This window comes from Vanellus vanellus (genome assembly GCF_965231255.1).
Source record: "Vanellus vanellus genome assembly, chromosome: 5".
NCBI lineage: Eukaryota > Metazoa > Chordata > Aves > Charadriiformes > Charadriidae > Vanellus > Vanellus vanellus.
In genome coordinates, this window is record NC_138910.1 from 45,312,615 (window position 1) to 45,340,599 (window position 27,985).

Below are 27,985 nucleotides of genomic sequence, written 5' to 3' on the forward strand. Positions count from 1 at the left end.
CGATGAGGAATCCAGACTTTTTCAAAAAGAAAAGGATCAGTAATTGCATTAGACAGAAGTGTATGCTAGGGCACATGTAAAAGCTCAGAGGGAAAACAGTGAGCTGGGAGGATCTTTCAGGCCCCTGGTCTTGCTTTAGCCCGAAGGCTTGGTGGTCCTTCTGTGGAGACCTGCTTGCAAAAGATAGAAATATTTCTCTGCCAGGTGCGGAACGACCCTTTCTCCAGGCTTCAAGCACTGCCCCAGGACAGCTTTTCTTAAAATTGTTTCATTTCCACCAAGAATAACTGAACTATATGTTCTTTAACTTGGGGTGGTGAGGAAGCTCCCCCCATTACTGCACACAAACCCCACACCCAGCCCGTGACACGCATCACTTGAGACAAGGCTGCTGAAATGAGGCAGAGATATGCCTGAGGCCCTGCAGAGGCTCTGTGCACTGATGGGCTCCTCTCACTGGGAGAGAGGGACCACTACCACTCCCAGGGGGGCAGGAGGTAGAGGGGCTGCAGAAGCTGCCAGGCCACATCCCAAGAGAAACATCATCCAGCTGTGCCAAAAGGCTATGCCTTCACTTTTATTACAACCAGGACCTCCCCTTACATTTAAGCCACTTGTGTGCCAAAGGGAAAATTTCCAATATTCTTCAGATACTGGGACCAGCCCCACAAGTTTTCCATGCAGAAGTCCAAGTTCCGTGCCAGCCGCTTTATGAGAAGGTAGGTGCCACCCAGTCCTGCTGCCCCCATGACAAAGAGCCCTCGATTAATTATCTGCAAGTGCAAAGAGAAATCCCAGCATCAGCAGAGGTTTGCTCCTACCCTGCAGCACCAAGCAAAGTCTTCACACCTGCACCCACCTAGCAATATCCCACCACCAAAGCTCCCCTCTGCAGTTGAGCAGTGCTGGCATGCAGAATGCTCACTATGCTCATGGCATGGGGAGGATGGGCACCACCGCTGACCAACCTTTTTCTGCCATTTCCAACGCTGAAGTGCCTCATGGTAGCGAATTCTGGTGAAGGTCACCTGGGAGGGTTGCAGGAGCATATCACCACCTCAAAGCCAGCCAGGAGGAACTCACAGCAGCTCAGGCAGTAGGGACCGAGGTGCTGACCTTACCATGGTGTACAGGGGGATGATGGTGGAAGGCATAATGGCATGGAGGAAGTTGTCTACGTGCTTCCGGAAAATGAACCACGTTGAATTCACGTGCTCACGCATCTGTGACAGAGCAACCATAACACCTTTGCAGGGTGTCTTGGCAGAGCTCCCCTGCATTTTGCTAGCTCTCCTGGAGAGAGCTCTCAGGGAGCAGAGCAAGCCCAGTGGCACTCCCAAGGAGCTCTTAGCCTAGTCTGCTGCAGTGACAGCCCAGCCAGAGTTTTGCCAGAGACTCTGCCCACTGTGTGCATCCTAACAGAGTGCCACTGTGTGCAGTGCCCACAGGACCACAAGTCTGTGTGCAGCTCACCTACCTCTATGTAGTTGTACATGGCTAAATCTGAGATTGCATGGTCATCTGGCACCCTCAGCCTGGAGAACTCAGGGAGGCAGACACCTGGGTGAAGAAAGTGACAGCTCACGGGCAGCTCCCCAGCAGGGTATCCAGCTGCCTTCAGATGCAAAGGGAACGTCCTCTGCTCTTGCTCCTCCCCAGCCACTTCACTCACCAAGGTCATTGTGGAACTGGTCCATTAATTCATCAAAGACCAGACAATCCTCAAAGCCCTGGAAAATTACAGGATAAATGGGCAGGAGGAACCACACATTCACGAGAACTGCTCTCACAGATGCTTAGCTAGTGTAGCTGTTCATGCATGCAGGCTCCCACTGAGCACAGCGTCAGAGCAGGAGGAGTCTTACTCCAGGCCACCCTGCCAGGGGTCTTGCAGAGAAATCCAAGGGTTTGCCTTTCCCAGCAGCCTGGGGCTGCCCTGCTGGACCACCCCCCTATGCAGTCCTCTGCCTCATGGGAAGGTGGTAACACTGCCCCATCCCCTCTCCCCCCTGGAGGACAGCCAGGTCCTAGTGAGCAGCCAGATGCCTAAGGGGAGTTCAACACCTGCCAATGCAGAGGGTGTCAGACTACGAGACAGGCCAGCTCATGAATTCTATGGAGCTACACTCTAAAACCAGGCATTTCTGGATGAAAAGAGTGGGGACCCAACTAACACAGCCCAGGACCTGCCATGAACTTACTGCATTCATGCCCTGTCCATAGAAGGGCACAACGGCGTGCGCAGCATCTCCCATCAGCACACACCGGGAAGCAAGGTGGTAGGAGGAGCACTTCACAGATATCATGGACTGGGCTGGCAGCAAAAAGTAATCATGCTTCAGCTCTCGCCTTCAGGTAAAACAACAGATACTTCGCTTGTGGGGCCACAAGAGACAAGAAGAGCAAGTCATGCCGCAGCCAAGCTCAGGAAGCCAGGGCCATAAGCACTGTCAGTGTTGGGATGCAGAAACCAAGCCTATTGACTAGACTATTTGTGCTGGGGAAAATGTGGAGGCCATAACACCTATTTCATTAACTTCCCCTGATGGATCAAATATTTTGTCTTCAGGTTTTAAGCTCTGCACACAACCTGACTGTGAGTAAGAGCGTCATTGACATCTCAGTCCTCTTACTGTGAGCAGTGGGGAATGGCGGTCACTGTAGAAGGATGTACTAAAGGATATCTGAGGTTCTGCTTTTGTATCAAGTCGTGTGATACAGTCTCCTTAAGAGGAAAGGAAACTTCCTAACACAGCTGAGACCCCTTCCAATCAGCCAAAAAAAAGCCTATAACGGATAACTATGTTGCAAAGCAGAAGCATTAATAGCGTGGGCTGGAGCTCCCACTGGCTGGGGAGCTTCCCTCTGCAGGAAAATGAGGACACTGAACAAAACCATGGCCATCAGGGTGTGTGCTGGAAAGGCTGGTCCTGGTCCACACTGCCACCAGGGGCCCCAGGCAGAGTGGGGTGCTGTGGCTCCACTCTGCTGCCTTTGTGCTGTTTGCCCAGCAGTGAGAGGGTCCCCACTGCCCAGGGATCAGCACACCACTGGAACTGCCTGCTCTTGTGTCTCACAGTACTGGTATTTGTTTTAGCCATAAAATTAATAAATGCTAGACTATGGCTAGTCAGCACAGTGGAGGGGCTTTTTTTTGCCAAGCCCAGCTTTTCTCAGTCTGTTGGCTAAAATCTCAACATTTGCGCAACTCAGCTATCTGAACAGCAGGACTACCTTTGCACTGCTGGTTTCAGCAAGCTACCCTTCACTCTAGCAGAGTCACTTTGCTCACCCACCTCTAACATCAAAACCCCACAGCTTATGAACAGTTAATCCATCCCTTGAGTTCAAAACCCTTAACAGCAATACAAAAGCAGTGGGAGGTGATGTGTTCTTTGCTCCCAGAGTGGCAGGACCTGGGCTTTGCCTCCAAGGGACAGAGCAGTGCTTCAGTGTGACTCCATCAGAAACTGCTATGGGATGGGGCTGCATTCCACTGCTGAGCCTGCTATTCCAGCTTGGATGCAATGTGGAGCTTGGTCTGGTCACTCTCCCTCCCTCAGACCAACAGGCCATGGGGATCCACCCCAGCAGCGTTCACAACCACTTGGCCCTCCAGCTTCAGTGGAGTCTCCATCACCAGGAACCTGAGGCTGGGTGGGGATGCATCCCCTGGCTTTGCGGCATTGCATTGGTAAGCAAGAGGGGAAGATGAGAACACTTACTCTCCGATGAGAGGGATGGCATCTGGGAAGTGGGTCCGGAAAAAACCCAGCACTTGCTCGCCTGTTGTGAGCTTCTCAAATTCGTCAAAGGGCATGAAGAGTGTGCAGGTGAAGGATTTGTCCTGCTGGCCAGGGAGGAAGGTCAGAAAGAAGCCACAAAGAGCACCTGGCGCAGCAGCTCAGTGCCCAGTCTGTCACCCAGCAATTGTAGCAACCCGCCTGTGCAGTGTGTACAAGCACCCAGCCACCCGGTTACCCACAGTGGGCTTGCACACACTGGGGGCAGGCAGGGGGGAGGCAGAAATGGGCAGCATGTGATCCGCTAGCATGGGCCTGGCGTGCTGTCCTGGTACTCCTGTATTTAATTTATAACATCCAGCTGCAAAGAGCTGGTTTTCAGGGGGCTTGGGTGGGCTCAAATGTGCGCACAGAGAGAAGTGGGACAGGTACCTGCTCAGCGCTATGAGGCAGGGCTGGCTCGAGGGGTCCTGCCCTGCACCCCCCAAGCCTGTAGGACACCTGGCACATTTCCGGCCCTCCCAGCCCCTGCCACCACAGCCAGTTCATCCCCACAAGCTCCATCCCATGCCCCAAGGGAGCATGGCCACAGGTTATTACCATGTTTGGCAGTGCAATCATCATGAAAGTGTTTCTTGGCCAGATATGGAGGTAGTTTGGTTCCATGGCAAACTGAAAGAGAAGAAAAATCGACTTGTGTCCCTGACCTGCCCTGCTCAGCTTCCCCTGCCCACCCTCTGGTTCCCCTCCACACCAGCACACCAGTTCCCATCCTTTGTACGATGAGAAGACAGGCCCCCTTTTATGGTACCTGGTGCTTCAGGGAGACACAGGGCAAGAAGAAAGGGTAGGAAATATGGGCAAAAATCTGCTGGTTTGCAATCACTGATATCCTCACAGATATGTTCCCATATCCCCAGGACCTCTCAGAGCTATAGTTAACCCCACTGCTCTCTAGGACTTTTGCAGCCAGGTACCAAGACATTGGTACCACCACAGGAAGAGGAAGAGATGCCTGCCTTCTCCTAGGAATGTTTTAATTCCTTGGCTGAGCCCCAAGCAAGAAATTAGTTTCTCCAGAGCTGCTGTAGCAGAACCACCATGAGAGGGGAGCAGGGTGTCCTATCTACAAAAGTGGTAGCAGCCCCCAGGACAGGCACACTTACGTCTCCATCCTTGGGAGGAATGGTCAGCTCCATATAGCCATGAGGAATGTACTCGTGACTGTAGTTAAAGCGTGTTTGCCTCATGAACTGCTTTCTGACTGTCGAGAAGGCTCCATCACATCCCACAATGAGATCATAGGTGACTTCCAATGGCTGCTGGTCAGATCTGAAAGCAAGAGAGTCCCTTGGATCAATTCTGCTGTAACTCCAGGCTAGCTCAGCACAGCTGGACACAGTGTATCTGCCTTCTGTGAAATGCCACTGTCAGCTCCAGTGTTACTAATCTTCTAGGGTGAGGGAAGACTGGCTTTCACTGACTGGGTAGCTCAGCATTAAGATAATTATCCTGTAGGTTATCAAAAGCATAACTCTGCCAGATCTACCCAAGAATGCAACAGGCACTGTTGGAATAATGCTGCTATTTTGCAGAGCCTGCATGCTCAGGCGGATGGGTAGCATGACCAGAACTTAACACAACTATGAAACAAGGTCAATAGCTGCCCTCCCTGATGAGCAATCTGTCCCTGAAAAACAGCACTAAGGAGACTGGCATGTTTATTCCCCGCACAGGTCAGCAAGTGTGTCTCGCCTACTGCCAGGCTGCTGAGGGGTTAGAGAGTTGCTTAAATCTTTTTCAGCCTGCTTTGATGTCTCTCCTTTCCAAAGCTGACACCAAGTTTTGACCGTTCAGGAATAACATGCTAGTTTCAAACTGAGATTGCTCAATTGTTTGATGTTTTATGAATGATTAAGCAGAAACTAACTGAACTTGACTCCAGACTTGCACAGGGATTACCTTTTTATGGTTAATGTCCCCAACTCTGCATTACAGCCCAGGAGCTTGTGTCCAAAGTACAGTTTAGTGTTGGAGTACTTCTCAGCAGCTGTGAAAAGAAAAGACAGCTAAATGTAGAGGCTTGTACTGTGACACCAAAAATACATCCAAGGGATCCCTAAATTATAGGGACTTTTGCCATTACAGCAAATAATATTGCTGTGTTGAGTGATAGTCAGCGGGCAGGGCACACTAGGACTGCGTTTGGTCAACTGTGGTGAAAATTATGTAAAAAGTGCAGGGAATCCTCCAAAGATTTCTTTCTTCCCCTCAATGACATGAATCATTGACCTGTTTCCACCATCACTACATTGTATTTCAGGATGGGATGTGGTGCCTGTAATCAGTGGGAAATTTGGGGAAATTTGACTTAGCCTGATTACACACTTTGCCACAGTGCTCCAATTTCTATTTGTCTTTATACAATCAGGGGTTGCAGAAAATGCCACGAACTGTGGCAAGGCTAATGACATGTCTCCTGCTTTGGCGGGTGAAGTTCTGGAAGCACACACCAGTGCCAGGAGGCAGGGTGCTGAGGCAGCCCCCACGAGTTGCTCCTCAGGGATTTCTGTACATGCAGAAAGGCCTTGGGGGGACTTGTTTGAAAATCCTTTTGTGTCAGACAAGTGGCAGGGAAACAGCACAGATTTTCCTCTTAAAAACAAAGCTAGTTCATGTTTGCATGTTTTGAGAGCCAGGTTATGCAAAACTCACAGGCAAAGAGAGCCTGGGGCCCAAAGTGTCCTAGTCATGGGGTAAACCCTAAATCCTCAGTAAATAGGGTGTAAAAGTGTTTGCAAACAAACCTGGCAACATACCTGTTAGCAGCTCTCTGTTTAAGTTTGCTCTGTCCACAGAAAGAATATACTGGAAGGCAAACAAACATGGGGTTCAGGAGGCATTGCTGAAAGATGCTCTGCATGGCCAGATGAGAAACACCACCCTCTCCCAAACACCCTCGCTGAAGTCGAGTGGTCATGCAATCCCCTTCGCACTCACAGCGTCCTTTCTAAGAGTGTGAGCCCCAGGCTATTCACCCCATAGAGCTACTAATGCCATCAAAGACCCCTCATGCTCTGCAAAGCATCTCTGAGTGGAAGCATGTACCAGTACCTGGTTTTTCTTCCCATAGGGGATAGAGTACTTCTTCCCTGAAGGCATATGTATCCTCCTTGCCCGCATGGGAATGCCTTTGGACACAATCTGAAATGGAAGGGAACTTAACCCAGCCTTCTGGACAAAACTGAGTTGCCGAGGGGCAAGGCACAAGCTACCAAACACCATTCCCCCATGCACTGCACTCCAAGCAGAATCAGATGCTCTCTGCTCATACATTTTCATGTGGCTATCCAAGTTACTGGGGAGAATTTTACAGGGCTGTTAATGACAAGTCACTACATTTTACTGGTATTACTTACAAGCTCATTCTCATAAAAATCATTGCAAAAATATTTTTTGAGAGAAGGGACATGAAAAGCTGCAGGGTGCAGGACTGGGAAGGGGATGACAGTCAAATTACATCCTGGTGCTGGAATACGACCTGTCGAAGCCTGGGCTCCTTCTCTGCAGGGAGCCAGGGGCAGGGAGAACCCACCACTAACAGAAGTGCAGAAGTTGGTGTGCACAGATTTCAGGGATCAGCCTAAAGCTTAAGGTTTTGCAGGAAAATACAAATCTGGGCATGCCAGTGGGGAAACCATATTCCTTTACCACATCCTGCTGGTACTCCAGCTCTTTTGGGAGTCCACCTACTCCTGCCACGTTTGCCCTCACCGTCCAGAAGGGAGGAGAGCACAGCGGGGAGGTAAACACAGGAAGGTGTTGCCTGAGTGTTGGTCTCCCAGGGAAGCACCATCTGCCATGAGCAGATCCCAGCTGCCCAGGGTTGGGTGCTACCCCGAGGCTGGGGAGATCTCCATTGGTGGCTGTGCCATGAAGCAGTGGAGAGTCAGGCTGCGGGCATGCAGTGGGAGAGGTCTACCTTCATACCTCCGCCCTCACAAAAGCACAGCTACCACTGCAGTGGCCCCTGTGTGCTTGGGGAGCAGTAAAGAGCCTGTCCATCACCAGCTGTAGCCAACAGCATTTTAACCACAGAGACCCCATCACTGACAGAAGCTGCCAGGGTACCTGTTCTTCCATCCCCACAGCTCGGAGGGCTTGGCGTCCTCTGTGGGACAGGGCCAAGTTAATGCTCCTGCCACGGGCAAAGCTGGCCACCCGGATGTCTGTGTGGAAAGAGCAGCTGGTTATGCAGACGCCGATACCACAACTTGGTGTGGGTGGCATCTCCCAAAAATCCCTGTAGCAACTGCAGGCAGGACAGTGGGGAATTCCTGTCTCCCTACTCTGCATGCAGAAAGGGCAGGTATCAGAGGGCATGTTCAGCTGTTGGGAAGTCAGCTGAGCAGCTTCAAAGGCAGCTTCCTCTGTGCCAGTTCTAGCCTGGAAGAAGCAGCTGCAGTCAAGTGCTGCAAAGGGAATGCCGGATCCTGACAGCTGTCCACAGTGCCAGAGGGCATGTTACCACTAAAAGCCACTTCCCCTTTAAGCAGAGAGAGCCAAGCGATGAATGTCTGTCAGCTTCTGCTGTGACCCACAGACTGATGCTTTTGGGGACACTGGCAGGTCACCTTCTCCATCACTATTCAGATGGAAATGTCTTAGTGCTGGTCTGTTCCTCCTTTGAATGGCCTCACTCAGGTTTCTCAGGTCGTCTGGCCAGCACATGCGGTGCCTCATCCCAATAGCTTTCAGGATTGCAGCTCAGCAAAAGAAATGGGCCAAAAACTAGAGCAAAGTGGTAAAATCCATCTGACTCAAAACGCAAGTATGAGTAACCAGAGGCTATTTGAACCTGTGAAACTTCTAGCATATACAACACCCAGCAAAGTGTTTAACAGTTAAACCACAGTGAAAAGCCATTGCTCTTGCTTAAGGCCTGCAGCCTGCTGGCATTGCTTGGGGCTGGCTGCTGTGACCCCTGTTTCTGCGGTGGGGACCCAGAGCTGTGTGCAGGACTCGGGACGGGTGCAGTTGGGAACCGTGCAGCAGAACTGTCCATCTTGACATCTGCCCAAGCAGTAAGAGTTATCACAGAGACCACATGTAACACAGGGCTTCTCCTTCCTTTCACAGCATGTTCGAGTTAAGTTTCACCTGCCACGGTGTCATTCTCATCTGCCGCTTGGCTTGGTATCTCTGCCCAGGTTTTACTTGTCTGTCAGCTGACAGACACTGAAGGCAAATGATTTCTCTCCCTTTCAGCCAGCACCTGGGCTCCGAACCATCATTGCTCTGCTGCGGTGCCCTGTAGAGCTGGAGGCTTCCTGAAAGCACTCCATCTCTCCTTCTGCCTCTCTTGCCACCAGCCCTCCTCACCACTGATGGCAGTGGTTACCAAACAAGTCAATACTTTTAATCCTAACAGAGTTGCTGCAGCATTAACAACAGTCGTTGCTTCCAAACTTCCGACCCAGCTTCAACAGCACCGTGCTATAATTCTTTACGCAGAGACAGATTTTCAAAGGTGATGATCTGAATCAATATTTAAGCCAAGTGCATAAAAAAAGGGCATCATTTTAGTAGCTGAAGGGTGGGTTCCCTCCACACAAGACAATATATTTCAAATAAATGCTCCCCACCACCACAGGAGCTAAAGGGAAGAGTGAAAAGAATATCCCCAAAGTGTCACGCTTCCAGATTTCATTTTCTTTCTGCAGTTTCAGTGAGCTCACACACTTCCTCTTTTGCTTCTTGAAGAACTGTTATCAGTAAAGGGACAGAAACATTAATAAAGCAGTAACAATCAGGCTGAACTTACCTTCTCTGGCTTCATAAACATCAACATGGAAACCTCGTCTAGCAAAGAAACAGGCATTTAATGCACCCACCTACAAGAGAAAGATTAGGAATGGTGTTTAGTAGCTATGTGGTAGCTATATCACAGATCACTAAAGAGATGCATCAAGGGAAAGCAGTGGTCAGGGGATGCAGCTCAGCATATACAGGAAGACCCTTTGATCAAGAAACTTAGAGGACTTCTTCCTGGAGAGAAGTCTTTTGGCACCCTTGGTGTGCCTGCAGAGCCTCCAAAACAAAAGTCACCCATCAAAACTCATTGTATACAGTCATACGAAGTTCAGGGCTTGTTTACATGCATTAATTGCAGCAGGGCTAATCCCTTCAGCTAATCCCTCAGTGTTCTATGTTATCTACAAGGAGCTGGTACAGGCAAGCTCCCTGCTCCTCTCTGAACTATATTTGTCTTTCTTGATAGAATTCGGGGTATTGCAGCATTCCCTTGGGAACACATGAGGAGAAGTTAGATCTGTGCAAAAGCAAGATGTTGCCTTAAAAAGGACAGCACACCTATGTCCCGTTTGTTATTTAAATGCATGGCTGTCTTTTTTGTGTTTAAATTCCATTATCAATCGCTGTCAGAACTACAGACTCTTATGTCACCACTCTTTTCCAGGAGCACAGGAACCAAGAAGCTAATGGCCAAAATATCAAGAGAGATTTAGGTGCTGCAATGATCCATGCTGTCCCTTAGAGTCAGACGTGTTGGATCTCTGGGATATCTCAGCAGCAAAGCTTACCTTCAAGGGAAAGAGCCATCCTCCTCCTACAAAGTCCTAGCTGTTCAAATGACCCTTGCTGCCTTCCACAGTGGGAACTTAACCAAGTCCTCCATAACACCCCGTCATCTAAAGGAGGAATGATTTTAAGAAAAACATTCACCCCACATCAAAGCAATGCTTTTACAGCACTGGCAAATGCAATCACACAGCAGCCAAATTGCGTTTCCTACCAGACCACCGCCAACAACAGCGACTCTTATTCCTTGTGGGTCACCAGGCTCCATCACTGGGGCAGCCTCCAGGTCACAGGTTCTTACTGCTGCTTCCCCACTCTCTGTCCTGCTGCACTGCCCTCACCAGCAGGGAGGAGAAGGGCAAGGACATGGGCGGTGGATTCATGCCTGGGTTCTTCTCCCCTGGTTCATGTTAAAGTTTAACTCCCAGCCCAGAGACTGTGGTGAATCAGCCTTGGCTGTGTAGCCAGCTGCATGAGCCTTAGGTGAAGAGATGTGAATGTGGCATTATTCACTCAGGCCTTATTAAAAGGCCTCTTTTGAAAATTTTAAAGGAATTCTGCAGCCTTCAAGGACCTCCTAATGAAACACGCACAGAGCAGGAGGAGAGCTTGCATCTGCTGGGCTTTTGCTGGTGCTTTGCTGGGCTGCAACTGCAGAGGCACCAGTGGGACGATGCGGAGTAACTCCTGGAGCACTCTCCTGAGTGTGGGATGTGAGCCACCCTGCTTGCCTGGGGGCCTGACCCCATCTGTGAGGACATCTTTCACCCAAGGAAGCTGTGGGTGGCTCAAATGTTTTGGGGTGTGATGCTGAGCAGAGGGTCCATGCTTAATCTGCAGAAGCCTTCCAGGACTTGGATGAGGCTGTGAGGAGACATCTCTGCATGCACTATTTCACATGCCCGCCCATAGGAGCGTGTGCTCTGCTGAGCCAATCCTGCACACAGTAAGCTTCTAAAAGTGAGGAGCCAATTACAGGCTACACACAATAATTAAACAGCAGACAGTAAAAACACATACATTAACATACACTAACAACCATTTATTACTAAACCTACAATGCACAGCCCAAGACAGCAGATTTATCTCAAAGGAGCAAGACCAAATCCCTGCACAAGCACAGTGCTGTTCTCCATTGCATGTCCTGGTTCCCGGTGCAGCAAGGGCCAGCTGCTCCCAAGGGGACAAGGAGCAAGTGCCACATCATGTCACAGTCCCAACCTGCAGTACCGTGCAAGAAGAGGACATGCAAGACAGAGTCAACAGGACCCACAAGCAGTCCCACATGCAAGCTTAAATGGAACTGCTGGCCTTGGGGAGGGCAGGTGTCCCAAGTGGGGCTAGATGGGGTTGTTAAAGGCTATTAGTTCCCTGTGGGCCCTGGCACTGCATCCAAATGAAACTCTACTGAAGACCCTCCATCAGGTTTCTCTGATCTACTCAGCAGTGAATTGATCCATGCTATCTGATTGACTCACACACAGCAAAGAAAACAGAGCAGAGAGGGCAAAGAACAAGGTAAGTTTTATGTAGTAAATAAATTACTCATTGTTTTCAGAGCACAGACAGCACACCATTAGCTTCCAGCAGTGGCAGTTATTATTTGGAAACATCACTCACAGCACCCTTTGCATGCTTGTCCAGTAGGCTTTACAGATTACTCCACCACCCTGGCTTACCAATTTGATTGCAGCACTTTAAGGTATGCCAGTTAATTCATGGACTCCTGTGGATAACACAGCATACAATCGTGTAACTAAAGCTGGTCTCATAGTACTGCTTTCTGCACAAGCAGTCTCATCCGTGATCCATGTACCTGCTCCGGCAGTAGGAGGCACGGACGTGCGGGGAAGCTCCCAACCTGTCAGTGAGCAGTGCTATGTAGTACGGTAAATGGGCCACAGTTTGAAAGTTTTTTATTCCAAGATGATACATATCACTTTCTTCCTGCCACGCCTATCTCCTTAGCTACTGAAAATAGTTCTTGGCAAACCCAACTAAACTTTGCCTATCAGGGACTGTCTGTCCCTGTGCAATATCTTTTCTTCTGGGTGACCATTCCAAACAAAATTTAGGTCCCTGGACTATCTTCATCAGCTTCACTTACAAACTGCAGCAAGCAAAACCAACATAAACATGCCCTCCACTTTAAAAACAGGAGAAGGTGAGAAAACACTGAGAAAGTGCTACTAATTAATTGTTTATCTTTCTATATTAAACATAACCAGGCTGCTCAGAGAATTAAAAAGTATCGTTTGATTAAAACTTTGAGCAAGCCTTCCAAGGAGTCCTAAATGAAAAGAAAAAGAACAGGGTAGCATGGGCTCAGCTTAAGGCCTGCCCTCTGAAAATCAGTGGGAAAAGCAAAGAATTTAATTTATGTTGCTGAAGAAAAACACATGCCAACATCTAAGGAAGAACCTCAGGATTTTATTTTTTTTTTTTAATCAAGTCTAAACCCTGATTATATTAGGGAAAGGTTGACAAAAAATGGAACAAATATACACAGGCTGCTTAAGTCATCTTCCAATAGCTCTTTGAGAATAAAACTGTGGATAGCTTTGTAAATGTGCGATTTGGGAGAGACTGAGAGTCAGAGCCCTCCTGGGGCAGAAAATGTGGACTGCAGTTATCTGGGAGTACGTCACGGGATTGCACGTCAACCTTCAAACCCAATGACTGCAGAAGTAGATTTCTTTCTGTTCTTCTCCAATGAGAATTACTTGTCCAAATAGCGCACAAAGGCAACTCACACAAGTAGGGCAGACTGATGGTCTTCAGGAAAAGCCAGTGCCAGGATTTTGCCCTACTATGCTGGTAAGTTGCATTTCAATCATTCCTGCTCATCTTTAGCTCCCCACATAAGTAATTATTGTAGGACAAGTATATCTGTGAGGGAGTAAAACCAAAAACACTGAAGGAGGAACACTTCAGACTGAGGAAGTTCGGTGACTAAACCCTCATTCAGGCATCCTGGGTTACTTTGCATTATCGTCCCCAGGAGGGCAACACCCCCCTTTGCAAGGGGTATTTCCTCAATTTGCACATGATGGGGACTCAGCTCTGGGGCTGGGTCATACTGATTTGCAAGGGCTCATATAACACTGGTATTAAGATTATTTCATGCCCAGGGGCTGCAGTGAGCTGCCAAGCCTGCAAGACGCTTAGGGATGGGTTATCTTGGTTCTGTGAAGAGAGGGGAAAAAAAGTGGTGATTGCTTGTGGCTGGTCTGGCTTGGAAAATGAGAGGAAACAACTGAACTAGCAGAAATGGGTGAGCAGGCCACAGGTGCATGGTACATTTGTTCTGAACATCAGCAGTCTTTTTCCCAGTCACTTCTACCAATAGTGTGCAGTCATACAGACATTAGGCTGTTGATCAGACAGATTATTTAGGAACAGTTCAAATACAGGTTGACCTCAGCAATGCTATGGTCCACTTGCAGAGGAACACGTACTGTCAGTATGTGGGCCACCTGCAACAAGAAAAATGGCTTGTGTTTGGTAATAGCCAACAGTACATGCTTTCTGCAGCTGCAAAAGGACAGTGTAGATGTGTCAGATTTCATAATTCATGGTGGAAGATAGCTGAAGAGGAGGAAGAAGACAGCTTAAAAGCTGTGACAAGATGTTCCTTTGCCAATTTCTGTGAACAGCTAATTGCACTGATTCTGGAAGAAGGCAAGAGATCTTTACCAGTAAAGATTACAAACCCATGTTAAAGTGAAAAGGGTGGAAATGTTTATCCCTTATAATCCCATTAGGTAAATAATCTGTTCAGGAATTCGAATCCCATGCTAAAGAAGGCCATATAGATACCCCTGCCAGCAGATTGCCCATGCATGAGGATGCAGCTGCCTCCAATCCTGTCCTTCTGTTCCTTAAGGCTTTGAAAGAGCCATAGCACACAGGTAAAAGCTGTGTTCTGACCAATGCAACAGTGAGTCCCCATCCCAAAATCCCCTGCCACCCCACCACACTCTAGCAATATGCATTTCTTTACCAGCCTTGGCATGTAAGAACATTCTAGCACCACTGCTCCCACGTCTGCTTTCTTGCTATCCTCTCCTGACACCAAACCACTGCTCTCTCTTGGCTCAGATCCTTGCCCACGGTCCCTTCTGCCACTGGCATTCACATGAGCAGACTAGTTCGAACACTAGTCCCATGTGTGATCTGCTCACGCCTTGAAAGCCAACCAGGCTCAGAGATAGCAGGGAAGGCACAGGCAAGTGATCCCCTGGAGGAGCTGGCTGCTGACCTCTGCTAAAGGCTGGAGGGCTCTGCAGACCTGGGGGCAGTGTAGGAAGAAATCCATCCATTTCTGCACTTGAAAAAACACCCCAGCTGCAAGCACAGGCTTATCACAAAGGTTCACCTTTATTTATGAGCACTGCTCTCCCTTTGTACTATTTTCCTTAGCAAGCGGTTGAGGCTTTTTTTCCCAGGAATTTCTGATTAGCAAATGTCTCAGCAGTGTTTTAAGAATATAAATCCTACTGGGAACTTTAGCCTGAAAGTAAAACACACGCAGTCCTTATTTAGCAGGTGTCTGCCAGGTTCACAGGGAGACCCAAAACCCAGGGTAACAACCACTGCAGAGCAGAGCCATGCAGCATTGCTTGAGTGGCGGCTCTGTGTGGCAGGGACATAGCTTGGTATCATCTGCAGACCTTGTCTGATCCTCATGTTTATTCCACAGTAAGCAAGGGTTAATTGCTCAAGTTATAAGATTGAGTGTATCAAATCACCACTTAACCCACCTCAATCCCATTGTTGTGTTAAAGACAGAACTGGCCACAGCGAAGAACCACGAAGGCATGGGCTTTTCTGGTCTACCTTGCTACCCCAGCTGTGCAGGAAGGAAGAGCTAAAAGTTTACACTGTGGCTGCCTGTTTACCTACGTAGGCATGCTGCTGTTCCAGTGATGTGCCATGGATGTGGATGGGAAGCCCCCATAGGGCACTGGGAGCAGCCCTGTGGGAGGGTAGTGGTGGTGGTGGTGCACCGCAGATGGCCTGGGTCTGTCTGCTTTCACAGCCAGGGGAGCAGCAAACTGCAGGTCCTTGTTGGAGAGAGACAAAGAGCAATTTGTGAAACCTGTGCCCCCACGGGAAGGGTCCCTGGCTCAGGGGCTGTGTTCCCACTTGGCCACCCTTTGCTAAATGAAGTCCTTCAGCATTTGTCTGGAGATGGGTTTTAGAAGCTCCAACACAAAGTCCAGCAAACACTCAGTGAGTTCAAATTTCATCTGATATTCAGAGGCACTCAGATCCCACTCCCCCTGATTTATCCCACCGGTCTCTGTTAGGGAAATGCACAGTGAGGAAGGTGGGACCTGAGGGCTACATGCTCTTCCTCTGCCATCTTCCCTTAGATGCGGGTCCTCCACAAAAAGCTGCAGATGAGTTTGCTGGCTCTCCCAGCACCACCATCTGCCCCAGACATCTCCAGCACAGCAAAGGAGAAAGATTATCCAAAACCAGAAACCGCAAAGTTTAAAGGAAAATATAAAAGGACTTCTGTCCAAGGCAATGCTTGGCACAACTCTGACATGAGGAAGAGCCAGCACTGCCTGCCATTTCCACAGCAAGTCTGCCCCGGAACCATGGCTGATGAAGCCAGTGAGCCCCTCTACACCGCAGGTGGTGTCCTGGGACTTCTGTGCTCCAAAACATGAGAGCTAGCAGCTGCTGTTGGAGGCTCTCTGTACAGGGCAGACATTTGGTCTCAAAAGGTGCCAAAACCTGTCAGCTCCCTCCAGGCCACGGGATGGGCTATGGAGGAGGATCGCATTTCCTACCCCTCTGTTAAACCCAGGGCCTTTCCTACCCCTCCGTTAAACCTCGGGGCCTTTGCAAAAGCAACAGGTAGCTTGAAATAGCATGTAGGAAAGGTGCAAGTAAGCTGGGCAAGGACTGCAGAAGTGTGGGAGTTACTTTCTCAGCACCTGACAAACTTAACATCTGAGAGAAAGAAGACAAATCTTTCTTACAGCACAGGGAAAAGACATAGTTAGCCTGAAAATGGAGGGGCAGGAAAAGTATAGGGGAAGTTTTTGCAACACTGGGACATCCTCTCCTCCCCAAAGATCAACTGTCTTTGCTTCTCAGTTAATAAATGCTACAGATTAGAGACTAGAAATAAATTTTTCCAAAACACTTAAGAACTCTAAAGAGGTATATAGCCTTGTTAAAAATAGCTTGGGAATTGGGCATCTAAGGATATGGTCAAAATTACATGCCTCTTACGAGGCACTGATAAGACATTTTGGAAAAATCCCTGTAGGGATCTACACACCAAAATATCTTTAAGATCTCTCCTTTCAGAGCTCAGTAGCCATTGATTTTCAGTAAGATAGGAACTAGAGCAGGGGGGCTCAAAGTACAATCAAGAAATCTGTGCTTCAGCTCTAGCTCATTTGAACCTGCCAGGTCAAGTTTTACCAATTACAGGATTTGTAACATAAATATTGCCCTGCTGTTTGCAGCAAGTGGACCTGCAGCAGCGGATACCCAGTGTAGATCTCTTCCATGCATAGTCTGTTAGTGGTTCAACTGTACAGCCCAGATAATTTTCAGAGCTGGAGTGAATCCAGTCTGTACTTCCATTGGATCCTGTCAAAGTGCTCATCATGGTAAAGAGGGAGGTTGTACTCTGCTCAGTAACCATCTTCTAGTGCAGTGAGTTTGAAGATGCGCGCAGCTGTTAAACACCCCAGACTTTCTGCCTGTTTTGTCCAGGCCCTGCACCTTCCCAAGAAGATCAACCATTGCCTTGCGTGAGCAATGGTGCCCTTCAGAGTCCAGTGTCGTTACCTGCTGCGCATGCTGAAGCAGGGGAGAGCTGGGTCCAGCAGGCTGTGTGAATGATATCGGTGGCAAAGCCTTCAACATCATATTCTGCATGATGATCTGGTGCATCTGAGCGTTTTGCATCAGCATCATCTCTACCATATCTGGGAAGAGGTCACCCCAAGGAAGAAAGTAAGGGCTTTATCAGCAACTGAGAAGCAGCAGAGGCATCTTGGTAAGAAGTGCCCTCCAGCATACAGACTGGTTGCTGCAACCAAAACAAAGCAGCTGAAAGGGACACACGAAGAATATTAGCATTCTTTGGCCAGGCAGTGCTGTTTAGACCAGCTCTTCTGTTTCTCCTCCCTTCTACAAGAAAGCTGCTGTTGAGCATCTTCTGTCACTTAGTTCCCTTACAAACCCACCCCTCTGGCTATGCCGACTGGCAGACTGGAGAAGGACTGAGCACTAGAGCTCTCTCACTTACTACAGCATGGGTCAGCTCCTTACAGTGCTCTCCATTGCTTCAGTTTAAGATTATTGCCTTCCATGTGAGAAGTTTCCTCAAATTTATGTGATACTGCAGCGCCACCTTGAGAGTCCACTGCATGCGCACCAAATCTGCTTACCTCTGCGTCCTAATTACAAAGGACTTGTGCAGTGCAAATAATTTGCTTGGGGGGAAGGAAGGAGGGAGAGGGGAGAAACAAAAAAGGAAGAAAAAAAAAAACAATCAAGGCAACTTTCCTGTGTTTTGTTTTTTTTTTTTTTTAACTGGTCATACCAAAAGTAGTTTACACCTGTCAGCTTCAGAAAAGTCATGCATGAGCTGGGGCTATTTTGTTTATGAAAATAAACTGATTCAAAAAATCCAGACACTCAGATGAAGAAAGAGCTAAGAAATATAGCAGTTTCATGACTGAGGTTTTATCTGCGGGATGAAGAAACCTTTGGCTGAAGGCTGAGCCAGGGAAGTCAGCCCAGGTCCTGTTCATGTATTATTTTACAGTAGCATCCACCTATATTTAGGAATAAACTGTTTTTATTGGCATTGCACTATATTTGGAACAGCAGTTTCAGATGTTCTGTGTTGTTTCCAAACATGGGGCATAATAAAAGCCTGTACTGTTCTGAGGAGATTGAACAGCAGTTTAAGAGGGAACAAAAGAATAAAAACATATTTTAGAAGCTTGTTTGATAATTTTGGAATCATCTGTGCACATGAGTTTGACCTAGTTAAGATTACTCAGTCCTATGGGTTGAACTGTTTTGTTTTCCCAAGCTTCCTCAGCAGCTTAATCTCACTTTGCTGAGTTTGTAGTTCCTTTTTCTTTAGTTTTAGCGACAAGGGTTTGTCTGAAAGCCTCTCAGAAATAGTATCTAGTCCATTTATGGAGTGCCATTCCCACAGCTCCAGTGGCAGCCCAGTCATGAAACAGCATGTCACTAACTAGCTTGCTTGTCCTGTGCCCCCTTCCACTTGCCGTGGCACTTCACTTGCGCTCTCCAGGCCTGGTGATGGGAGCTGGCTGCTAGATTACCTTCTTTAATGCTTCCGGAGCGGGGAGCTGCAAAAGGCTGGGCAGGGGGGACCTGTGTGATCAGAGGGGACAGGTGAGGTAACTGCTGGATGATGGTGGCAGGATGAGGCGGCATCTGAAAAAGAAAATTGGAGAAGTCAGGGTTAGTTTTGGCCAGCTCCCTCATCATTGGGAAGGGAGTGCAGTGGGTATCATCTGCCTGGTCTTCAGTAAGGCTTTGGACATAGTCTTCCATGAGATCCTTGCGGAGAAGCTGTTGAGGTTGGGGGCTGTAGAGCAGACAGTGATCTCCACTGGAAACTGGCTGAGCGGCCAGGCCAGAGTGTGGGCAATCCTCCCACTCCTCTTGCTACCTCATTCCTATGGTAACCATTCATACTGTTAATTTTGTGCCTTACATGTAAGATGATTTCCCTTAGATTTTATCTAAGGCACTAGGGGTCCAATACAACAACAAGAGATGAATCTTCCCTTTTGGTGGGATGTTTCCATACAGCTCCCAGGCGGTTGCTGTCTCAGACCGGCACAGTGCTAGTGGTGCTTCCTAGGAGAGATGATCCTTACCATCTGCTGGATAATCCTTGGTGGCTCTGCCTGGGGAGCTGGAAAAGGTATCTGGTAGACATGCAAGGGGGCAGCTAGGTGGTTATGACAGTATCCTCCAGCTGGTACAGGGTGCTGCGAAAGCTCTTCCAGAAGGTGCTGCTCCTGCAAAATCAAGTATCTTCTTAAAGAAAACCTGATCACATAGAGGCAGACAGTATTGTTATGGTCTCTGGACGCCCTTGGGAGCCTGCAGCAGGGCGCAGCCTTGCTCACCAAAACACTGCTGCAGAAACGTGCAGCACTGCACTGTCTGATAGGCAAACCACAATTGACTGCTGCATGAAGGGAAGCGCTCAACCAGTGCCCACACAAGTATAAAGACAATTTTTCTTCCCACATATCTCAAAGCCATACAGTTTTCAGCACAAGCAAAAAGGAATGGTAGAAAAGTGAGGAATAAACTGCCAAAAGTCTGGGAAAGTGCTTCGTTCATGGTTGGTACCCTCCACAAACCAGGGATAAGTAACAATTTCTGTTGTCCCTATTTTGGCAGCATTAAAAATCCCTTCTTTGTATTTTGGCATTACCCCAGAGAGCTTACTATACAGCAGCTCAGGATAAACAGAATCAACCCACCAATTAACTGAAGTGGGCTCAAGCTTCATTAGCTGTAGTAAGGGAATACAAACTGCTCTCCGGCCCCTCTCCCTAAGTAGCTGGCCCAGCCTCTATACTCTGAACCAGCTGAGGACTGAATACTGTCCAGCCAAAGAATTAAAGGAGCAGAAAAAACTGAATGCATATCAGCAGTGGATGTGCAGATAACTTGGCCCTTTCTGTTGCTTCTGTCCACAGAGAGGGCTCTTACCCTAATATCCTGCAGCAGATTGTTCCTTTGCCTTAGGGCACTTTGGAGCATATCCTCCTGTCTTTTCCCTGAAGGAGGAAAAATCCATTATCTTCTCAAAGAACAACAAAGACAGAGGTATTATAGCACCTACATTATGAGATTAACTCTAGAAAATGTGTTACAAGATAGCTTGACTTCTTTCATAAAAGGCTTTAGGCTACTTTTCTTGTCAAATCCAATAAATGAACAGATAATGACTTTATGCCACATATAGAGGCAGCTGTTCAGCCAGCTCTACAAAGGCAATGCACCTTCTCTTAAAATAAACTTTTCAGATTGCTCTCTAGAGCCCCCTTTTAACCTCCTGGCTTAGAAACTTATTTCAGCCTGAAATTTCCTAGATATACTCTGTACATGCAGAGGATGATTGTGCAATGTGTAAAATAACTTTGTTGTGACATATCAAAGTAATCTCAGTTTTGAATGTCAACTTTTCTGTTTCCTTTTTCTTCTGAATCAACTTCCTTTTCAGTTCTTCCTACATACAGCTGATTTTGAACTCTCTTGAAATGAAAATAAGAAAGATCATTTTCACTCACATTGGAGGCATGCCTGGCATCTGCTCTGAAAAACATCACTATGTATTTTGAAGCTGTATGTTGTTAAAGGGATTTTTAATTTTTGGCCATGGCACCGGAAGTTTACAACTATTTGTGCATCATCTCAATGAATATGAGCCCAGAGTATAATCTACAAATACTTCTGATCTCATACTGGTAGCCTTTAAATCCATAGATAATATAATTATAAACATTGCATGTGAAAGAAACGAATGCACTACACATAACATGTGGAGCTTCCATGGGAGTACTGTAGAAGGGAACGCACTACGTGTATGTGAAATGTCATAGCAGTCTTTGAAAGTGTTTGATAAAGACACAGGTTATTTTAAATTTCCTTTTTTATCAACTTTTAGCTGGTTCAGTAGCTTTTATAGAAAATTGTCTAAACTTTGTAAGTTTCATAAACATGTTGGGATTTCTGACTTCTCTGCCCAAGCTAAAATCAGAACGTAATTGCACATGCATGGTTTCCTGACAAAATGGTTTCCCAGCTCTTATCAACACAGTCCTCAAGACCAACTCTTTCAGTATAACTATTTGTTTCATAAGCTGAGTCCCTTTTTTTACACTGGAAACCATGTTCTTGTCTGAACAAGGCTGCATTGGTCAGCTTCAAAGGTGCAAAGCAGCATTAGTAGTGGAGTGTTCCTCCAGCCTGGATCCCTCAGAAACACACAGCTGTCCTAATGACTCCTTTTCAGGACCACCAAAGCCAAGTATGCAGCTGGACTGCAACAGGGGCTTACTCATAGGTGTAGGAGCTAGGACAAGTGGGATCACCAGTAGTTTGCTCCAGCTGAACCAGCATCCTCAGCTGAGACGGCACAGAGGACACCTGGGCAGGAGGTGATTCTTATGTCAGTGCTCATCTGGCTGAACAAAAAAACTCAGTTGAATAAATTCAAAAGATAAAATGTAGATAGCTGCACAGTGTAGCAAGCCTGTTCTCCTTGCATCAAGGCTGCTAAGATTCAACAGCTTAGTTAGGACCAAGACTAGTACACAAACTGACATTACTACACAAGCTTCACTGGAACTTGCATTTTTCTTACTTCCAATCCCCAGGGCTGCATACAGATTTAGATACACACAGGCTGAGCTTGGGCAGCACTGACTCAAGTTCAGAGTCTCCCTTCTGCCCTGCAGACAATGTCACTGTCACAGAAGCCAAGACAGAGCAAGTTCTGACTACCCAAATGCCCAACCACTCAGCACACAGAGGCCCCTTTCAGCTTTTAGGGAGGAGATGTGGTCATTTGGTGTGACCTGCTGAGGAACTCATGCCTGAGAATATCACTAAGCCCTTTCATGTCCATAATTAGAACAAACGCTTCTCTTTTACTTGCAGTTGGGAGAGGTGATTCCATCTTCTCTAGGTCCTCCTGTTCATTTTCTAGCCTCTGTTGGTAGAACCACAACAAGAACTGGTTATGAGTCAGGCAGCAAAGTTCACAACAATTTCCAATTCTACATTACAGGCATAGGTTTGGGATGGAGGAGATAAAGCAGACTGTGACTGGCCATGGATCCTATTAACCTTCATCCCAACCTGTAGTCACTTCCCAGGTTGGCTTTGGACCTGCCTCATCACCATGAGCTTGCCTGGTAGATCTAGACTTTTGGTTCAACCTGGCCAACATCTCTGGCTCTGACCTGCTTGGCTTGCTTGGGGGCTGGTCAGCCAGGTCCCTGCCCTGCTGGCAGTGTTAGTGTGCTCAACTCCTTGTTCCTTAGGGAGCAGCTGGCCCTTGTTGCTCCCTGATGCTCAGAAATTAGAGACCTTTTGCTCATACGCAGGCTTTTTTCTTGGTTCTGTGTGGCTCCACACTGGTGGAAACTTCGCCCTCAAATGGCTCCTGTATCTAAGACAAAAGACTCCACCATGGAGACAGATCAGATGCCGCTTCCAGCATTCATATCTCCAGGCAAATTGTTTTTCCTTCCAGACAACTCTAAGTGGCTTCTGGAGGACACTCAAGTAGAAGATCCACATTAGCGGATGTTAGATGTGCTGATGGTGGACAAACAGGACTGAGTGGAGAACCCTAGGTGCATTAGTGTGTGGAGTCAAAACAAAGAGCTACTGGAATTCTGTGTGGCACCTCATGTGCTTCCAGTGAAGGTCTGCCCATGTTTCACCAGGCAACTTACCTTAAGTGAAAGTAGAAAAAAAAAAAAGACATAAAACAATCTGAGGTCCTCTTTATCCAAAATTTACTCCTAAACTTTGCCTGTCACAACTCATACTGGTTTTGAGCTAACTTGTTACATCTCCCATAAGATTTATGGGAGTTCCCACTGTAACTCTTATTTTTAATTTACTGTAGGTCCATGTAAACTTACACAATATTATTTAAAAAAGTGACAGCAACTGTAGCATCACTGCACATCAGTCTGCCTCTGCTTGCATGAAAAAAGAGGTTCTCAATTGGCTGCAGATCCTCTTTGCATCTCAGTAGAAATGTAATTATTTAAAACACAATGTTAATGCTTAAACATGCAAGAGCAAAAAGCAGAGTAAAGGTGGCCATTGGAGAGTTATTCCCTTACCTTTTCTAGGAGTTTGAGTTTCAGTCGTGTGAGTTGATCCACCACTGAAGGATCTGTCATTGTAGTAGTCTCATGGAAGAATAGGCAGGCAAAAACAGGTTAAAAAGCTAAGCAAAGGCAGATAGGTTTTCAGTGGTTATTTTTTCCCTTCCATGATCTCCATGATCATGAGAAGAATAATCCCATTAAAAAAAAATAATAATACAAGATTGTGAGCAATTGAAGGAAGTAGATAAAAGCTTCAGTTTCACTCCCAGGTAAAAACGAGTACAGATGTTCACCACAAGGTCACACAGCTTTTTCCGGCATTTCTCTCAATGTGTTTTTGTGCTGCAGGTTTCGATGATCACAGAAGGGTAACTCAGGGTGAATATTTGTCTGCTTTTAATGGTTGCTAGCCTTTCCCTGGCAGTGGCACTAGGCCTGGCCCTTTGTGTTGTTAATGTCTTCTACGTAGCTCAGTTTTGTGCCTGTAACCTGGTTGCTAAGTTTGTAGAGCCAATCCCCAATACAAACAATTTAATCTCCAGGTGTAGAAGCTTATGCATCTTTTGAAAATCAAATGCCCAGGACATTAGTGGTCAAGAAAAAAAGAAAAAAAAGCCAATGGTTCTTTAACACAAGCTCAATGCTAGGGGTCAGATTATGATCTTGCTGATTAATACCTGATAGCAATATTTATCCCACTGTAAAGGGCCCATACATGTTTGATGTAGCTCTTCATATGAGTTTTCATCACCAGGTAGTAATTAAAAACTCAAAAAATTAAGGATCATCACTGGAACCCATCCCTAGATGAGTAAAAAGGCTATGGGATAACATCCTTTTGCTTACTGTCTCCCAAGCAACCTGTAGGGTGTCTCCCCCTCCCAGCATAAAAAACAGAGTAACATTTATCAGCGACATCCATAAAATCAACACCGAGGCATCAGAAAGAAACCAGGGATCATACTCAGTATCATATTTTAAGCCTGGTTCTGCTCCTAGGAGAGCAAAATTACAACCTCTTCCTTACTTGAAGGGCATAGCAAAGCTATAGCTGAGCTGCTAGCAGCTGGAACAGCTGATAAATGCTTGTAGGTAGCTGTTTGGGAGCAGCGCAGATCACCTCCTCCAGCTGTGACCCACACAGCATGCGTGTGCAATCTGTCCTTAAAAATATACAGGCTGGTAGTCACTGCAGAGGTTATAGAAACTGAGACATGGGGAGCCCAAAAATAGCTGTGTTGTGTCAGAGCTGGGGCTCAACTTTCTTTGGCAGGGCTCATTTGCAAATGCCATGGGTGACACAGCAGAACAGAGAACCCTCTCACCTGCCAGCAGATTTCCTGAGAAACAGCTCTATGTACAACTTCTATTCCTGTATCATATTCCCATTCAGGTGCCTCTTTGCTAAGCAAGAGAATCTGTTTAATCCATCCTCAAACAGATTTTCCATGCTCATTGATCTCATAACTGAGCTGAGAAGGTATCATGCAAGAGCCCACACGGACTACTCTCATACCCATCTCCTGGCCTCCACTACTGGCCACTCTCAGAAGGTGCTACATCAGCTGCACTGTTGATCACACTGTGGCTGTATGTCTTGTACAGTGTCATGTTTGTCCTAGTACCTTTCTAGTTAATAAACCCTTGTGTGATGGGGTGAGCAGGTTTATGGGCAACATTTGGGCAGCAATGTAGCAAAACAAGCTATATTGGCGTCTCCAGGCAACTACAACAGCACCAACCCTGCTATTAGTCATTGCTGGTGTTGTAGTAGCCTTTTTGACTGCTGATGAACTTTGAGCTGTTTTACCACCAACTGGTTTAATAAAGTGCCCCTTAGAAGTTAAATTTCTAGAGCCTTCCTTGCAATATCAATATAGGGTTACTAGAAAGGCTGACAAAAAGAACCAAGTATTCCATTAAAGATAAAATGCCAGCATTAAGCAACTGAGTTGACTATAGAGGAAAGGAAGAGAGAGAAACTTCTGCTTGATGTGACAGATATCCCAGAGAAAATCCAATACTAGGTAAAAAATGCTTTCCAGCAAATCTGCTAAAGGATCTTTCTTTTCCCACACTTATGGATGCCCTGGTCACAGAGGGATCCCTACTCTAGGGACATCTTACAACCTGCTAATTAATGCCAGAAATCTGCCAGACAGACACAAGAGGATCTTGCCCAAAGGGATCTATAATTACACTGAACCACAAACTAGGGATCACACCTGAACATAGTGATGAAAAAGACCAAAACCAGACAAATTTAATTCTGCAAAGGATTAACAGGAGTGTTATGTTCATCTCACAGGAGATAATTATTATGCTCTATTTAGCAGTGCTGAAGTCAGAGTTTGAATACTGTGCCTAATTTTAGACATGGTGGTTTAAAAGGGAAAGAGAGTCCAGGAAAAAAAAAAAAAGATAACAATGGTGAATTTACAAAATGTAAGTTCTGAGGAAGACTTGGAACAACTAGCTTTCTTTAATTAGTAAGTAGATGGTGAGGACAGGACAGGCTAGAAATCATTAAATAAATGAAAGGATGCAATCAAGACCAGGGTGGGGATTTTCTGTCTGAAAAGACTGAGCAAGAAGCACTTGACTTAGTGAGGGAGAGGAAAACCTGAAAAAAAAAAAAAAAAAAGAAAAGAAAAAATTCTTAATTAAATAGTAAGATAAATGATGGAGCAACTATCTAAAAAAAACCCCAAAACTTTCACAGGAGTTGTTTCAAAACGATATAGAAAAACAACTGTGATGAACATTATAGGACTGTTAGACCCCTCCTCAGATACAAGAATGCATTAAACTGGTGAGGTCCATACCAGTAGTACATTTCTACAAAGTCTTTTACTGATTTTGATACTTTATGCCCTTATTTTTAATTAATATGATTTCTAAAACACAATATAAAAAGAACCAAACAAACTGACACACCTGGAAATATCCGGAGATGATAAACTTTCATACTCTGGTTCCACAGGGAAGAGTCTTTATCATTTCAGTCCTAGAAGAGCGTTTTAATTTATTAAAAGAGAGTTAAAAGAAAAAAAAACCCAACACACACATATAAAAATCACCAATGGAGAAGTACATGTAATTTCCTTCCAAACGACGGTCTGCTTCTGCCAATTTTGCAAATTAACAGTCGAGAGCTCTTTTTAGGCTGCTTGGTCGTTACAAATATTGTAAAAATGTCCTATCTGCATTTGAAGCTAAGTATATGAATAAAACATATTCTACAATTATAGTTATTTCATGCCACTGTCATACAACAACGTGCAATGTTTTTTACTGTTATTTCTGAAAACAGTGATCCTAGTTTGAACCAAATTATACTTATCATTAAGTCTTTTTACTTATGATAAAGTACACTATGCTAATCATATACTACACTTATTATTCTCCTCTTATGCAACAATGGTAAACCCCTAGTCTCTACAAACGCTGCTCATTTATTTGCAGAGACGTTGCAACAGCACCCAGAGTTCTCAGTAAGGTTTCATTACCCGCCTGATTTTAGTGCAGCATTATCAGTGCTACTGCTAATTTACTCAAGATAGAAATAACCTCTACTACTTTTATGGGTTTGTCAGGTAGGATTGGCCAGAGGCACTGAAATCTCCACTCTTCCTTAGGAGGGGCAAACTGGTCTTGAAGAGGAGAGCCAACACATAGTATCGCCTGGCAGCCTCTGTAGTAGTTTAGAACTTAACCTCTACCTTGGCTCTGGACACAGACAGGCTTTCTGATGCGTAGAGAAAGCCTTGACAACCCTGCCTTGCTCAGGACACTTCTCTTTGGAGCATTGAGCATGCACTGCTCCAGTCTTTTTGTTGTCTATACTGAAATACTTACATAGAAATAATGTGGGAGACCAGGAGTTTGGTACAAAATGGTTTATACCAAAAGTGAGCACGTGGATGGTGGTTGACATAGTATGGGAAACCCAGACAACATAGATGCAGTGCATGGGAGCAGCTAGCTCCAGGTCATGACCTGCATATTACAACGTCCAAATTTGAGGCAAAAGCCGAACTTAAGAACCAAACGCATAGAAAGGTCCAGGGATAGAAAAGGTGTTGTTAGATCATGAAAACGCTTGCATTTCCCTGTTCTGAGTAGAATATACCAGTGCACTGCAAGAGGTTACCTCTGAACTGAGCCAAGTAACAAATGTGATGTGTTTTCCAGTGTGATTTAATGACATTAAGAGACAAAGAAATCACCAGTTTTGTAGATGACTGTAAGGTTAATTATTCTTAATATTAAGAAAAGAGCACCTTACTTCTCCCTTGTTACCTGACAATTATTTCCAGATGTTAGCTCTCGCTGCATCTGTACTTCCTGGAAGAAGGGAGTCTGCGAGTGAACTCCTCACAGCTCACTTGCTGCAAAGGAAACAAAGTAGAGAGACACTGAAAAACCGAGACAGAAAAAATACACAAAAGGCAGACTAAGCGTGCTGTAAAAGATAATATTTCTACACAGAAGTTTATAATCAAGCTGGATGCTCAACATCCCCGTGCCAACACCTCCCTCTGTCTCCAACGGGGACCAGGTCGCCAGAGCCGGGATCGGTCACGGAGGAGCAGAAACGGCAGGTGGAAGAGCACGGCCCCCCCACAAGCAGCCCCTCTATCGCGGAGGGCCAGCCTCGACCCGAGGCACCGGCGGCGGCGGCGGCAGCTCCACAGCGGGCAGAGGAACCCGGAGAGCCACAGCCCCACACCGGATCCTACTCAGCGC

General features: G+C 46.5%; 1 protein-coding gene across 5 annotated transcripts; it reads right to left on the minus strand.

Annotated features, from left to right (window-relative positions):
- Positions 1-557: 557 nt before the first annotated feature.
- Positions 558-27,978, minus strand: LOC309672412 (kynurenine 3-monooxygenase). Of its 5 annotated transcripts, XM_082483924.1 has the most exons (20): positions 27,539-27,978; positions 26,174-26,243; positions 23,249-23,317; positions 22,041-22,098; positions 20,094-20,161; positions 19,244-19,387; positions 18,680-18,794; positions 7,875-7,972; positions 6,858-6,947; positions 6,563-6,611; positions 5,706-5,793; positions 4,910-5,075; positions 4,344-4,415; positions 3,726-3,847; positions 2,202-2,349; positions 1,673-1,730; positions 1,478-1,560; positions 1,122-1,223; positions 969-1,028; positions 558-773 (listed from the first exon to the last, which is right to left on the minus strand). In XM_082483924.1, exons 3-20 carry the CDS (start codon positions 23,306-23,308, stop codon positions 606-608), a joined length of 1,749 nt encoding a protein of 582 aa, XP_082340050.1. In that variant the 5' UTR covers positions 23,309-23,317; positions 26,174-26,243; positions 27,539-27,978; the 3' UTR covers positions 558-605. The 5 variants fall into 5 exon arrangements, 4 of the variants coding, with proteins under 4 accessions (XP_082340050.1, XP_082340051.1, XP_082340049.1 ...); XM_082483925.1 differs by lacking the exons at positions 26,174-26,243; positions 27,539-27,978 and having other exon boundaries at positions 22,045-22,098; positions 23,249-23,303; XM_082483923.1 differs by lacking the exons at positions 20,094-20,161; positions 22,041-22,098; positions 23,249-23,317; positions 26,174-26,243; positions 27,539-27,978 and having other exon boundaries at positions 19,244-19,727.
- Positions 27,979-27,985: the final 7 nt, after the last annotated feature.